Source organism: Nilaparvata lugens, chromosome X (assembly GCF_014356525.2).
Source record: "Nilaparvata lugens isolate BPH chromosome X, ASM1435652v1, whole genome shotgun sequence".
NCBI classification, from domain to species: Eukaryota; Metazoa; Arthropoda; class Insecta; order Hemiptera; family Delphacidae; genus Nilaparvata; species Nilaparvata lugens.
Window position 1 is genome coordinate 30,258,585 of NC_052518.1, and position 15,349 is coordinate 30,273,933.

General features: G+C 33.6%; 1 protein-coding gene across 2 annotated transcripts in view; it reads right to left on the reverse strand.

Annotated features, from left to right (window-relative positions):
• Positions 1-1,186: 1,186 nt before the first annotated feature.
• LOC120354954 overlaps positions 1,187-15,349 on the reverse strand; it is a 48,150-nt gene continuing 33,987 nt past the window's right edge. Inside the window, exons 2-4 of one of the 2 annotated variants that reach the window (XM_039443144.1) lie at positions 8,509-8,623; positions 4,285-4,607; positions 1,187-2,314 (exon numbers count right to left, since the gene is read on the reverse strand). In XM_039443144.1, the coding sequence (XP_039299078.1) occupies positions 1,216-2,314; positions 4,285-4,607; positions 8,509-8,595 (1,509 nt within the window). In that variant the 5' untranslated portion in view covers positions 8,596-8,623 and the 3' untranslated portion in view covers positions 1,187-1,215. Of the gene's footprint in view, positions 2,329-4,284; positions 4,608-8,508; positions 8,624-15,349 lie in introns of both variants that reach the window. The other variant, XM_039443146.1, reaches the window with a different exon arrangement.

The window sequence follows — 15,349 nt, forward strand, 5'->3', positions numbered from 1 at the left end:
AAAATCTCATAAATTTCTTTTCTCAAGTGACTTGTAATTAGTTGACCTACAATAAATCCCTTTTGAACTCGGCTGGAACAAGTATGTTAACCAAATAGAATCCATACCGGTTAGTATCGTGGGTGGCATCAATACAAACAATTGTTTTTGCCCCTTCTTCCATCTGTCTCAATTGGCGTTCGGTTTGGAATGCATAAATGAACAAGTCATCACTGTATGGTAATTCATCATATCCTTTGTCACCAATTAAAGTTTTACAATTTTGCGGCTTATATGCTAAAATACACCTTCTTTCGCTGTCACTCATGCCGTCAACATTTTTCAAAAAAGTGGCATCATCGCAGTAGCCTCTCTTCTCCTGTAATAAATTGTATTTGTAACGCAATATCTGTCGGTTAGTCATAAATGATTCTTTTTGGATAGCGGCACCAACCATTTCATCATTCATAGTGAATTTCTTTCTTATTTCATTTGGATCAACTCCATCCTTTAATGAACTCTTCACTGCCTTCCTCGTTTCAGGGGACCATCGATGATAAATCAGCGTTTCCGGGCCACATGGATGTGAGTGTTCAGATGAATATGTTGCCTCAACTTTTCCATTCTCATATTCTATCACATTTATTCGAGAATGGCACTGTCCTCTTGGGATTTGACCATATTGTCTTCGACGAACTGTGCTTCTGGGAGTTTGAGCACGGGTGTTGTTAAATATGCAACTGAAATTAAGATTTTTCACATTTCCTTTCAATGTTGTTGTACCTCGAACTTTTTTGAATTGCGATGACGTTCTCCTTTTTTCATTGCTCTTCCACTCTTCGAATTCAAACATTGAGTCAAAAACTAATGTAACCTGTCGATTGTCACACATTCACAACATGATTTATGCTGATAGAAAGCACATTCATTATCAAACTGAACATTTGCATAACTGCAATAGGATTTTTCTGTTTTCTTCTGTTCTGCAACATACCTTTTCTTATGATTTGTGAATGAATACAGTGTTTTAAAAACTACTTTGCAATCTTCACAAGTGCGATGGTAGGAAGAACCATTACAAATTTCTCTATGTCGAATAAACATTTTCTGAAGTTTGTAAGAATTGTTGCACAATTCACAAGTGAAAACGCGGGGTTCATTGGGAGTATGGCAACGTTTCTTATGATTTACAAAAGAGCAACGGGATTTATAAATCTTCTTACATCTATCACATTGTTAAGGGTAGTCTCCACCGTCACCTCCACCATTCAAAAGTTGCTTCAATTGAAGCTGCTGGAAGGCGCAGGATTTATTAGGAGCAAAAGGATAGGCTTCACGAGAAGGAACATAAGGAGGTACTCTTTCAACACCAGCAATTTTTGGTGATGTCTCATCACATTTCTTTCCCTTGCTCTTCATCGTTCCAGCCAAGATCTTTTTCATAGCCATAGAATTCCATTCTTTGGCCTCATTCCAGTCGTATTCAGTATTATCATTCTTCAAAGTTATTCCCCTTCTTTTCTCATAAACAGCATTCAATTTTCTCAGCTTCTTGTCAGATTCCTTCTTCATCACTTTCTTATTGTCAGTCAAATTCCACTTGGACCCAGCTCCCCTTCTTCTACGTCTTCTCTGCTTGGAGGAGCGAGAATGATTGAGGGGCTGAGCGCAGCTGGCATCTGATGAATCATGAACAAGTGATTTATCAGGAATTTGATCTCTTGCAGATTCATTACTGCTCTCATGCGATAAGGAAGGAGAAGAGCTTCGCAAAGTTGAATATATACCTTCAGACATGGAATTGATCTGGCTGGAACGATGACGAGACATGGAAATTCGGTGATGTCTTCCTCTGCAAGTAACCAGTTGGTAACCATCAGGATCGATTAATTTGGCAGGAGAAGGAGATGAAAGTACAGGTTCAATAGTGACCGGCGGTCTGGGTTTGGTCACTTTGGGTTGGATTCGAGGATGACAAGATTTCGGTTGAGGTTTTGGTTCCTCAACTGCTTCATGTAGAATGAGCGCATCACGGTATGATGTAGCATCATCATCAATTGTTGATGTAGCAAGAGGGAGTGGAGCGGAGGGCGTGAGACTGGACATTTGTTGCGGACACAAAGGAGGAAAAGCCAATTCATAATTAAAGAGAGATGGGAGATGAGGTGGACACTCTCTCAATCTACTGCAAACGCTAAAAATAACATTACCTATTAAAGCGATGATCCCTGCTCTTTGTAGGTGGAGCCCGTCTTTGGAAAGGAGACCTGTTTTCACAACATTCAACGAGTCCATGAAAAGTGAGTTGTTGTTGATAACGTGGCAGCGTTCGATTCTGTGACCTATTTGCTGCATTTCCAGTCATGAAAATGATTGCATTTTTGTAATCCTTTTAGGAGGTTTAAAAGAGAAAGAGAAGGAAGGGAGAGATATTAGAGTTTTTTATTCATGTAAATTACAATATCTTCTGATTACTTATACTCTGATTTACAATAAATGACAGTATAGCTAATTATTCAACGATTGTTTCAAAATATTTATGTGAATGAAGATTGAATGCAATTTGAATATTGATAATATAATATTGTAATGTAACTACGGTACATAAAAGGGTGATGTTTCAACAAAAAAGGGAAAAAAGAGTATTATTATTAATTATTTGTTGAATAATTAGCCATACTGTCATAAATTATAAATTAGTGTATAAGAATGAATAAATTGTAACATACATTGATAAATAACTCTAATATAATCTTATCTCTCCCATTCACTAAATCTATTTTAGATTGTAATTTATAAAACATCAATGAAATAAACAAATTGAGGACAAATCAAATCCAATTTATAAATCGAAAAAGACAATGTAATAGTTTTTATCGTTTCATTGTGGCCTTAGAGACGAATTAAATTCCAATGATTATCCGACAGAGTGTAGATCAGTAGATGCTCAAGAAGGTCTATAAAACCAAGTCAAGATCTATCAAGACCTTGCTCATAGTCAATAGCCTACATAATTAGTTGCTGAAACACACTAATAAACATAATAGGAAACTCGTGATGATGCATTGACTTTTATTACTTATTAAGATCTTATTATTTTTATTTTATTACTCATCAAGATCAAGATAGAATTTATAATGATATGGAATGAGAATGTGATTTCAAGTTTTGAATACTTGATAAGAAAAAAATTAGATTTCATCATAATTTTTTGAGGATACGTTCAGCACGATATAGTTAATTGAATGAAAGTTTTTTCTCAACATGTAAAATTTTGAGAAAGTTTTTAAATGACAAAAAATCAAGATAACTTAGTTCAAGGTATTTTGAGTATTTTAAACTACTACAAAAATTAATATTTTCAGAAAAAAATGTCTTTACTTCAACAAAACTTAGAAGTTTGAATGTGTCCACGAAATTCAATCAATTTATTTCTCACCGAATTTGAAATGATCTGTTTCAAAAATTTAATTTTTAAGCGCTCATACATCAAACATTGTTATTCCCAAAAAAGTTTTCGTTTGAAACGTTTCTATTTTCATTGCTTGATAGTGTCCAAATCCAAAAAAGCTTTCAAAAATATTACCAGTAAAAGATTTGACTAGTCTGTCGCACAGCTGTGACTGCGTGATGTCACAGAACCATTAGTAATGGCCTTGTTATAAGTTATTGATGAGAAAAACAGACGTCACAGATGACAATAGTACAATATAAGTGTGAAACAGTTGACACTTGATCTAATAGTGATAAATTTCTCCTCTTCGATCTCCTCTGAACTATTCAGTCAAATGACGCGTTATTGTAAATGTTCACTCGATTCAGATATGAAACATTCTTAATAAAAAATTTCACTGTTAATCAACTACATACAGTGTTAAGACTATTTTCCCAATACTTTGTCAACTTTATAGAGGTTCAACTTAATAGCCCGTGCAGGCTATTTGATGATACTAATTATTACTTTGTAAAATTCATATATCGCTTTAAAACTAGAGCATAATACATCTACTGAAAATAAATTTCTCTTCTACAATTAAATTTCGACTTTCTATCGCCAAGGGCTTCCAAGATTGGAGTTAAACTACTAAGTATGATAATCTGTAAAATTGAATTTCACTCATTGCTTATGCGACGGAAATGCAATGAGATGATCATACACCGGGCAGGATTCAAATCCACAACCATAGACAACAATAGCAGACTAAATGTGTGCTTGTTTCTAGTTAGCTGAAATTATGAGACATACTTTACAGAAGCATAAAATAATAAATAAAGTACTGCCGACCAAGGAGTCGGAATACATACCTTGAAATAGCAAGTGTGACGAGATAATTGGTCCTTCTCGCTTTCTCATTGAGAAAAACAATGTTCTCAGCAGACATTTTCGACCCCGAAAAGCCACTCACTGCTCGAGGAAGAATTGATGACACGTAGATACTACTATCGGTATTCACACGTCTGATGTCATCGATCAATTTCTCAAAGCGTCCGACAATAGTGCTAGGTGCATCTCCATCAGACAAATTGTTTGTACCCAAGTGTAAAATGATGTGTTGGTTGTGCTTAACTGCTTCAGGAACACAATCCACATCTTGTATTTTGCGCCGAAATTTCGAGTCCACACCAACCTACAACAAAAGATGAATTTTGTTATTGACAGTCTGTTACGAACAGAAAAGTTGATATACTTTGCATGTGCTTACTCCCTTTGTAAGGGTGACCATTTTAAGAGAATCTTAATCCCATTTATGAGTTTAAAAATCGCTTCCCGGAACCCACCTAAAACTGTAGATCCATCTCTCATAATCATGATAAATAAACAAAGTGTTTCAGATACTGTTGCTGGTGAGATGTTGTGATATCTATCCATAATGAAAACACTGGGATGTTGACAAAAAACATCTCTAATATATTTTTAAATAACAAACTTGAAAATGAAATTTATTCTCCTTTTGCATAGCAAAATTTTTACAATAAAGAATCTCTATGTTAGAATTAAAGTGGCAGCAATTGTGTATAGGCGCTGCCAGTGTCATGAATCATAGTTACATAAATTAAATACTATATAGTTGCTATTTTAAAAACTTAAGCAAAGTATTATACAGCCATTGCGGTACAAGTGTATTTTAATGAGTAAATAATGATAAAACATAATTATTTAGAAAAACAAAACAAAAGTGTTATTAAGTTTGATAATAATGAAATAATACTCCTTTATTGATTAAGTATGAACTAAGGTGAAAAATGTAAATAACTAAGATTGTAGCTGAGTTATATGATGGGTTCTCAGGAGAGAATTGAAAAAAAAATCAAGAATTTTAGAAATTGACCGAAGCATACATAAGTTTTATTGTAGCTGAGTTATATGATGGGTTCTCAGAAGAGAATTGAAAAAAAAATATCTATTTCTTGGTTCTGAAATAGCCAGTCATTTACTATGAATGAAAATTCTTTCAAAGTTCTACTTCTTCTACTAGCATGTGGGATGGTGTTGAAAAGTTTTGGCCTAGGTATAAGAAAGATTTTGAAAAAAAAAACTAAAATTTATTCTAGGTAGTCTTGATACTAGGTCCAATCTTCTTCTTTCGGAAAAGCTGGGCCTGAAAAACCCATCGTTTCCACTTCGCAAAAAGAAAATTCTCAAGACTTTGAAAACAAAAAGGTGGCGGAGAGGGAGAATACGTAGTCTCTTGTACAAAGGAAACGAAGGCTCTCTTCGACTTTTGAATAATATGAATCTGATAAAATGTTTTTGTAGTTTGTGCAGTGGACTAAAGTGCACTTTTGCAGCTCCCCCCCCAACATACAATACCGTATTCTAGTTTCGAATTTATTAAACCATAATATAATGTACGTAGTGTATTCGTATCACACAAATCCCTCAAGTGATAGAATTTACAAAGGTATTAATTGATATCTTTCTTTATGCTATTTATATGCGTTTTCCAGTTTAGAGTTGAATCAATAAAAATACTAAGGTATTTTATTTCCTCAACTTGCTCTATAGGAGGACATTGACATAATGACCCATATGAATGAAACCAGAGCAAATGCTCATGAGCAAGAGCATGGAGCATAAGGTTTTGCTCATGAGCAAAAGGTAGAAGCAAAAGCATTTGCTCATTTTTATATGAATAAGCTTTACCTTATACTCTTACCTTATGCTCCTGAACTCTGGAGCAAATTCTCACGTATTTTAGAGATTTTTCATCAGCTGATTCGCTTTTGTAGCCTTAGTTTGTTTTTATAGCTCACGGAAGCGCTAAATATGCAAATAGGATGCACCGCTTGTGTTTGCGTCGTCTGCTCTGTTTTCTATTTATGAATAGAGTTTTAGGTTAGATGAGTTTAGAATTTTGAAATAATAGCGTGAAAAAATGTCATCTCTATTATAATCTTCAGCATATTCTTATAATATCAATAGCCTTCTTATAATCGTCTACACTTTCATCTTCTTAAATACCTATTTCCTATTTTGTGATGGCTATCTTTATAGCTATCTTTTGTATTTATTCTTTTGTAGGGATAATGGTGATATGTATCATGGTTGAATCCAAAAAGAGTTTTATAGTTCTCAACTATTGGTTTCCTCTTCCTCATACGAATTAGTTGAGCCATTTTACTATGAGCAAAAGGTAATAAGCTGCTCTAGACTAGACTCACCTTTTTTGATGCATTTGCTTCAAAAGTTGAGTAAATGCTCTAGTTTATTCATACAATTTTGAGCAAATGCTCAAACTATTTTTTTGATGAGCATGAGCAAAAGGTTTTGCTCACGTTTATTCATAGAAAATGAAGCAAATGCTCCATATTTTAGAAGTATAAGCAAATGCTCAACTTTATTCATATGGCCCATTAAATCATCTATACAGCTATTTAGATGAGAAATAATTGGTTGTTCATAAATTTTTGGTGCACGCAAAGAGAAATTAATAAATTTAGTTTTTTCTACATTGATTGCTAATCTATTTTCAAGATACCAGTGCTGAAGAAATTTACAATCAGGGTTTATTCTATTGTACAGTTCTTCTCACGATTTTCCTGAACTAACTAATTACGTGTAGTCCGCATAACAGAAGATTTTTCCATTGAAATCGGCATCACATAGGTCATTCACTAACATTATAAAGCGAATAGCTGAAAGTACTGACCCCTGTGGGAGTCCTGAAGTTACATTTGGAAAAGAGCTACATGTATCATTAATTTTTGTACATTGAACTCTATCGCTTAGAAAAGATTTAAACCATTGTAGGGCCACGCCCCTTACCCCCGTTGATTCCAACTTATTTAAGAGAAGACCATGCTCAACCGTATCAAATGCTTTTCTCACATCTAAAAATAAAACATTTACAATTAGACCATCATTCACATTGTTATATATAATTCTCATAAAGTCGACTAGGGCACACTCAGTATTGAAACCTTCACGAAAGCCATACGGTATTGGTTTTTACTGAAAAAAACATATCTGTTTCAGAATTTTAAGAATCTGGTTTTCATTAGTTTCTCTAATATTTTTGAGAAGATGGAGAGCAGCGCTATGGGTCTATAGTTATTCAGTAGTAGTTTATTTCCACCTTTGAAATTGGTACGACTACTGCTCTTTTCAACTCAAAAGCTGTCATCTTCGGTGTGAAAAATTGTTTAATTTTTCAGTGTGAAAATTGTTTAATTATGGATAGATATCTCACCAGCAACAGTATCTGAAACCCTTTGTTTATTTATCATGATGTGAGAAATGAACATATTTTGAGAGATTATGTGAGATGAGAAATGGTTCACTTTTTCAGTGTGAAAATTTGTCATCTTCAGAGTGAAAAATTGTCATCTTCAGAGTGAAAAATTGTATTTTTTACACTGAAGATGACATCATTGGTGTTGAAACCTGTTTGTAATTTAACAATAAATTAGTGATAGTTTCGACAACATCCCAGTGTTTTCATTAAAACAAAGTGTTTCTGAAATGGACCGATAAACTTCGAGAGTAGGTAGTTTTGAAAATAAAGAACAAAGTTTCGGTAAAAATGTGTTTTAAAATGCTTAGCTGCCAAGAAGAATGCATATTCAAATTATTAATTTTATAAATTTGTGGCAGCCTCACAAATGGTCAATTCTTATATACAGCTAGCAGGAAACTAGAATAAAACCAGTAGTATGAAGTAAGTAGCTTCAATGATAGTTGAGATAATGGGAGAAATATGTCAAAAACCGTAATTTTCCAAGGGTACAGGTATATAAGTAGGATGATCTGAACATTCGTAAAAAAATCTATGCCAATACTAGGCAAATGCTTTACCTGGAGATTAGTTTAAAACCAATGAAACTAAACAAATGTAGTAATTGTTATTTAGTGATTAGTAAACGGTATCCTTCAGATAATGCTGTAAAATTACAAGCATTTATTATAAAATAAACAAATGTTGCAATAGTTATTTATAGTGATTTGTAACCGGTATTGTTCAGATAATTCTGTAAAATGACAAGAATTTATAATAATTATTGTTTATTTTGATTTATACTGTTTATTACCTTGAACTCGCATTTGACTTTTTTCAAGTACAACTCGAAGAATTTTGTCTGGGAGTCACCAATGACCAGGCATTGGTCATTCGACATTGTCAATTTTTCACTAGACACTTCAACACTGTGAACAAAAGATCCAATTATAAAACTCATTGTAAAACAATATATACAAGCCAATTATTTGTATCAACAGTTTCAATTTATTCAGTTGGCTGCACATTTTAAAACAACTTTACAATTTGTCTTGCTAAAATAATCTGAGAGGAGCGATCATCAATTGAGTCTTTCCAATAAAATCCCAATATTGAAATATTCAAAAATTTCCAATTATTAGCAATTACATTTAGAATTCACTATATCGCAGTCAATTTAGGCTCTTCTTAATTTCATATCTATGTTTTCCTCCAGTAGAGAAAATTTAAAATGTTGGTTTCACATTTTATAACGTTTTAAAGGTATGGTAATATGAATTTGATAAGTCCAGTATTAAATTGGTTGGTAGTCCTGGTTCCTACAGTGAAGCGTTTGGTAAATGTGCTCTATGGTTTTTAATTGATTAATTTGAGTTTTCGAAAGTTTATTGAATTTTTTTTTGTGACAGTGAGTCTTGATTAAGTACTGGTTAACGATTCATCTTCATAAACTAGTGAGTATAAGCTCAAATATATGAGATAAACCTCTTAATGTGTCTCAATAATGAACTTTCGCTAATGAATCGGTTGAGACAATACCTGTTCCACTAGAGAGATAAGCCAAGAATGCAACTTATCTTATTCGGAGAAATATACCTTTTTTGAGGAATTTCCCTTGGAATTTCTCTTTATCTAAGCTGTCGCTATAATTGAAAGCAGCTGAACTGATAAATTCAACGTTGGGGTTTCTTATCTGTATGATTAGTGATTAGTAGCCGGAAATATTGATAGATGCAACAAGTAGATTGAATTGTCAATAGGCCTACAATACACATAAAGCTCTTCGCATTGAATAGGCCAATAAATAAATAAAAATTGTTATTTAGGTACTAATTTGCTTTCAGCGAACAGAATCACCGTGCTTTTCCTTTCATTTCATTTCACCTTTTCTCATGCCTTTCTTTTCAGGAGCTACCTCATCTCATCCAATGCCTTGATAGCTCTCTTGGCGTTTCCTTCATTTCCTATCTTATCTATCCTTTTATTTCTTTCTCATCACTTGAGATCGTGATTCTTACCAAGGGATAGAATGACTAGGACCCGGAATGAATGTGACAAGGCGAGTAGTCACATACATCAAAGCCTAAATAATATGAAGGACGACCTAATTAACCAAGATGTAGCGGAATTGGCAGTAGCGGTTCATGGGATTTTATCAGTGATATGTGATAAGTATTCAAGCGAAGCAATAATAGATTTGGTGCCTGTAATTACGTCCCTTTTCAACAAATACGACGCGGCCATGAAGGTAAATAACGACTTACAACAATATCTCAGGGATATGGCTGAGGAAAATAAGTTGTTAGTAACCTCCTTAGAAGTAGAGAAAAACAAAAGAAAACTTGATTTTGAAGATTCTCTGCACTGCGAAGAATTAACTGATAAAGAAATAGAATCCCTTAAATCGGAAATAAAAACTATGAAAACGAGTCAGGCTACATTGAGACAGGAACTAGCAACAAAAAATGAAATTATTCGTCTTCTGAAATCAGATAGTGAATTTCCACCCTTATCTCAACCAGCATCCGAGATAGGTGATTTTATTACACCCAAACAAAGTTTTAAATCGAGAAGCTGTACTTCGAATCCACCAGTTCAAACTGAAAATAGATTCGCAGTGTTGGGGAGGAGTGATTCGCGTTTCGCTTTGCCTGCAAACAGAGTTACTGTGAACAGAACGCGGACACGCGAGTCTGCGGCGCCTGTTTCTCAAACGCAGCAAAAAAGGTCTACTAGAACTCGGACTTTCAATATTCAGTTTTACGCTGATAGCCAAGGGAGAGATGTCTATAAACATTTCAGAGATGAGAATCATACATTCTCAAGCATGATTAAACCTGGAGCAGGATTCAGGGAGGTGGTGAAGGAGACTGGTGAGGTGAACGCCAATGATGTGCTTGTTTTTCTTGCCGGCACAAACGATATAGCCTGCAATGAGAGGAAGGAGCTACAATCTGCGCTTAGAAGTAAACTACGCGACCTGCAGAGCCGACGTGGAGGTCATGTGCTGGTGTTCTCGGTGCCTCATAGGCATGACCTGCCGAGATGGTCTGCGATCAACAAGGAAGTCCAGAGAGCAAACAAAGAGAACTTCATTCTTTGCAAAAAATTTAAAAATGTTTCATTTGTTAATATAACCAATATAGGAAGAAGATTCCATACATCAAATGGCCTTCATTTGAACTCTTTAGGCAAAAAGTTTGTCTCTCAAAACATTTTAGAATTGGTGCATCAGCTAGCCAACACAACGGAACTAGTTCTTGACCCAATCCCCTTGAAACACAATAACGTCAATAATTTTTTAGGGCACAATCTGATGAAATAAGATCAAGTAGAAGTGATAGTGATTGTATGAATCCAAACAACAAGGGTTATCCTAGCTTAGAAACAAACAAAAGCAAAACAACAAATTTGAAGAAAATAGAAATGTTTTTAATAAATATTTGTTCTCTAAGATCCAAACTAAATCAACTAGAGCTAATCTTATCAGATAATTCTACTGATGTTGTGTGTATCAATGAGCATTGGCTTAGTAATGATGAAATTAAACTTTATGTTCCAAGTGGTTTCACCCTAGCTGCCTCGTACTGCAGGTCTCCCCCACTCACACATGGTGGCTCATCCATATTAGTCAAAAACACCGGACTCCAATATTCAGGACTTTCTCAGCAAGCTGGAAGAAGTTTTAAATTATATCACTGAGAAATCCTACTCTTTCATTGCAATTGCTGGAGACTTTAATCTTAACATTCTTGAATTACATAGACCTGAAATCCAACAATTTTTAAATGTCATGAGATCCTTTAATCTGTATAACGTGCACTCCCTACCAACAAGAGGAAAAGCAAGCTTGGACAATATATATACATGTGTTAAGTCCGAACGTATTGAGTGTAAACTGTATGATCAGGATCTGATATCAGACCATGCAGGTATATTTGCTGATCTCTCCGTAGATATTGTCAGAAATTTTAAAAATAATAACAATGAGACAGAAATCCATAAAAGACGTCTCATTACAACTAATAGGCTTAATAACTACAAAAAATGTCTCTCTAGTTATAACTGGTCATACATATGCAATGTCTGTGATACAAATTCTGTGATGTCTATGTTTATTAATGTTTTAAAGTCCTATTTTGATATACACTGTCCTGTAATTAATTATAAGCCAAAGTCTAAATCTAGTCAGAAAAACTGGTACACGCCTGAATTAAAGCTCATGAGGGAGCACCTAATGATGCTGTATAATGTTCGGAAGATAACTAATACTGAAAATGCCAAAGTTATATTTAAGAATTACAAAAAACAATATTGTATAGCTATTGATAGAGCGAAAATTATGGCAAATGATGATGTTATCTGTAAATCCTCTAATAGGAGTAGAGCAGCATGGAAAATTGTAAAGAAGGAAATAGGAAATGACTCAGCTCCTCAAAAAATTAATATTTCACCAGACATACTCAATGACTTCTTTGTTAATGTGCCAAATACTGTATCCAAAGATCTAAACCAATCTTCGGTGACCTATGCTGAACTATTGCATAATTTTAAGTTTGCTGAGGGTATTAATAGCAGCACTCTTGAATTCTCATTTAAAGTGGTCAAACCTGAAACTGTGATATCCATTGTGAATAATTTAAGCTCCTCAAAAAGTGAAGACTGTTTTGGTCTATCGAATTTTATTTTAAAAAATATAATTGAATCAATTTTGACACCATTAACTCTGATGATAAATATAGTCTTACTCACTGGTCAATTCCCCGATTGTTTGAAACTATCATTGCTCAGCCCAATCTTCAAGAAAGGTGATCGAGAATTACCAGAAAATTACAGGCCAATAGCAATTGTACCTATCATAAGCAAAATAATTGAGGCCTGTATTTTCTATCAAATGTACGAATACTTCTCAATCAACAAATTGCTGAATGTAGACCAATTTGGTTTCAGACCTGACTGTTCAACTGCAATGGCCGTTGAAAAACTAGTCAACTTCATCCTGGATGAGTTTGAAAAGAGAATGGTTGTAGGGGGAAAAATGCTAGACTTGAGTAAGGCTTTCGACATTATACCACATAATATTCTCTGTAGGAAGCTTGAATACTATGGGGTCAGAAACAAAGAGCTTATATTGATCAAAGACTACCTTAGCAATAGATATCAAATTGTTAAACTTAATGATGAAGGATCTGAAGCAAAGAAAGTATTGGCTGGAGTGCCGCAAGGTTCAGTCCTTGGACCTTTTCTGTTTTTGGTCTTTGTTAATGATTTTAATGATAATGTACCTTGTTTTTCTGTGCTATATGCTGATGACACCACCATTCTTAGTGCCAACAAGAGTGTAGACAATGTGGTGGACAGTTTAGATGCATCAATTGCAAGTTGTAAAGAGTGGTATAGTGCGAATTGCATGGTTCTCAATGAGGGAAAGACAGAAAATATAATTTTCACACTTAGAAATAACTTAAGCGATATCCACCAAACATGTATGAAACCTGTCAAACTATTAGGCATTGTATTGGATAGTAAATTAAGCTGGTGTAGTCACATTGAGCACTTATGCAAAAAGCTATCAAGAGTCATTTTTCTCTTAAGAAAACTAAAATCCTGCGTTAGTTGTGATACTTTGATTCTTACTTATTATGGTTTGTTCCACTCGCAACTAAACTATGGTCTTAGACTTTGGGGTAATAGTAGTGAGGTGAAAAAAGCATTTGTATGGCAAAAAAGAGCTATTCGTTGTATTGCTGGTTTGAAGAGTCAGGAAACATGTAGGAACAGCTTCATAGATTTGAATATAATGACCCTTCCATCTATGTATATCTATGTCAATTTAATATATGTAAAAAAAAATATGAAATTTTTCCATAGACATAGCCATCAACATGAGTATCAGACCAGACACCGAGAAAACCTAGTAACTCCAAGTATCAGGCTACACAAGTCACACAGAAGTCACAAGTATCAGCAATATATTTTGTTCAATAAACTACCTCAATCAATCAGAAACCTGCCATATAAAGTATTTGCGCTTACTGTATCATACTGGCTGAAAAAACAAGCATTTTATTCAATTGAAGAATTTCTCGCCCATGACTTGAGAAGTTTGACGTACCGGTATGGTTGATGTATCAGCAATAGTTTTTAATAGATGTTTTCTGATTTATACTTTAAGTATGTTTTATGTTTGTAATTTATGTTTCAACATGCATACATGTTAATTATGTTTCTTGCATACTTAATGTTTATGACTATTTGACAGCTTATTGAATAATATGCTCATTTTAATTAATTCTTTTTGACTCGACTGTAATATAAGTCTTAATTAGATTAGTGACTACGACCTATTGTACGCTAGTATAAGATAAACTTGTACTGTACTTAATGGCGAATAAAAATCTTGAATCTTGAATCTTGTTTAAATTAATCGATGTTGGTTTTCATTGTATCGCTTTGTATCAATGTTAAATGCATTGTTTGCAATTCATCACTATTATCTCAAGAATTAGTTTGTTATGAATTTCATGATCTGAAAATTCAAATTTAAATGCTATTTGGATGACGTTTTTTTACAATAATTGTTACATTGAAGAGTCAAAGAATCAATTTAATCCATTTGGAAGTAAAACAGTGCAATTTCAACAGTGGATAGTCACTTCAGTTGCTCAATTAATTTCGGCCTGTGATGGAGGAAGTCATTTTGAGAACCATAACATTCTTTCCTATTAGAAAAAGTTGCATTATTACTAGAAATGTTATTTGAAATATTTATTATAGGTACTGAACATTCATTTTTGTGATTATAGACATTAAAACTACTTTATTCTAAATCACGATAAGGATAAATAGGGAATTGTGAGATGAGGATAACATCCATAGTTAAATTTAAATAGCATTCATTTGGAAGCTCTGGTAAAATGATGATTGTGAACGGAACAGATTCTGGCTTGGTATTTATTTTTCATGTTCAGTGAGAATATTAAACTTTAGAATAATTTGTTCTCACACACCTACATGTGATATATTGCTAATATTTGGTAACATTTGTAAATATTTGATCCAAATGAGCAACACATTAATCTCTTTTCAGCTTGAAAATTTACAACTCATCAGGAGTAGTGTTATCATAATAGTGTATCACTAGTATGCCTACCCTTTTATTTTCCTTGTTCACTTGATCTGATGATATTCATCCCATTATCAAGTGTTTAAATTATAAAGAGTAATCAAACAAGAAAAAACACAAAAACGCTATGAAAAGAAATTTTGGATACGGTATCCATTTTTTATAAAATAAGGATAAGATAGTTTTATTTATTTTATTTTTTCGTGGATACAATAAATATATGAGGGAGTCGAATACATAATATTTATATCATCAAACTTCATTGAAAAACATGAATATCTGAAACTAGAATTATCAAATTGTGATACCTCTGACTCGTATTGAGAAGGCACACTTCAAATTAATAAATTCTGTGAGCAGACAATGAAAACCTGATTTTTATCAACAGCGTGGTTGAATCAAGAAAATTATAATATTTTTAAGATTATTGAAAGATGAAAATATAGATTCAGTGCATGTCAAAACAATAGATAAAATATAAAAATATAAAAACGCGTTGGCTGTTTCCCCTTCCTAGCGTCAAATCGTA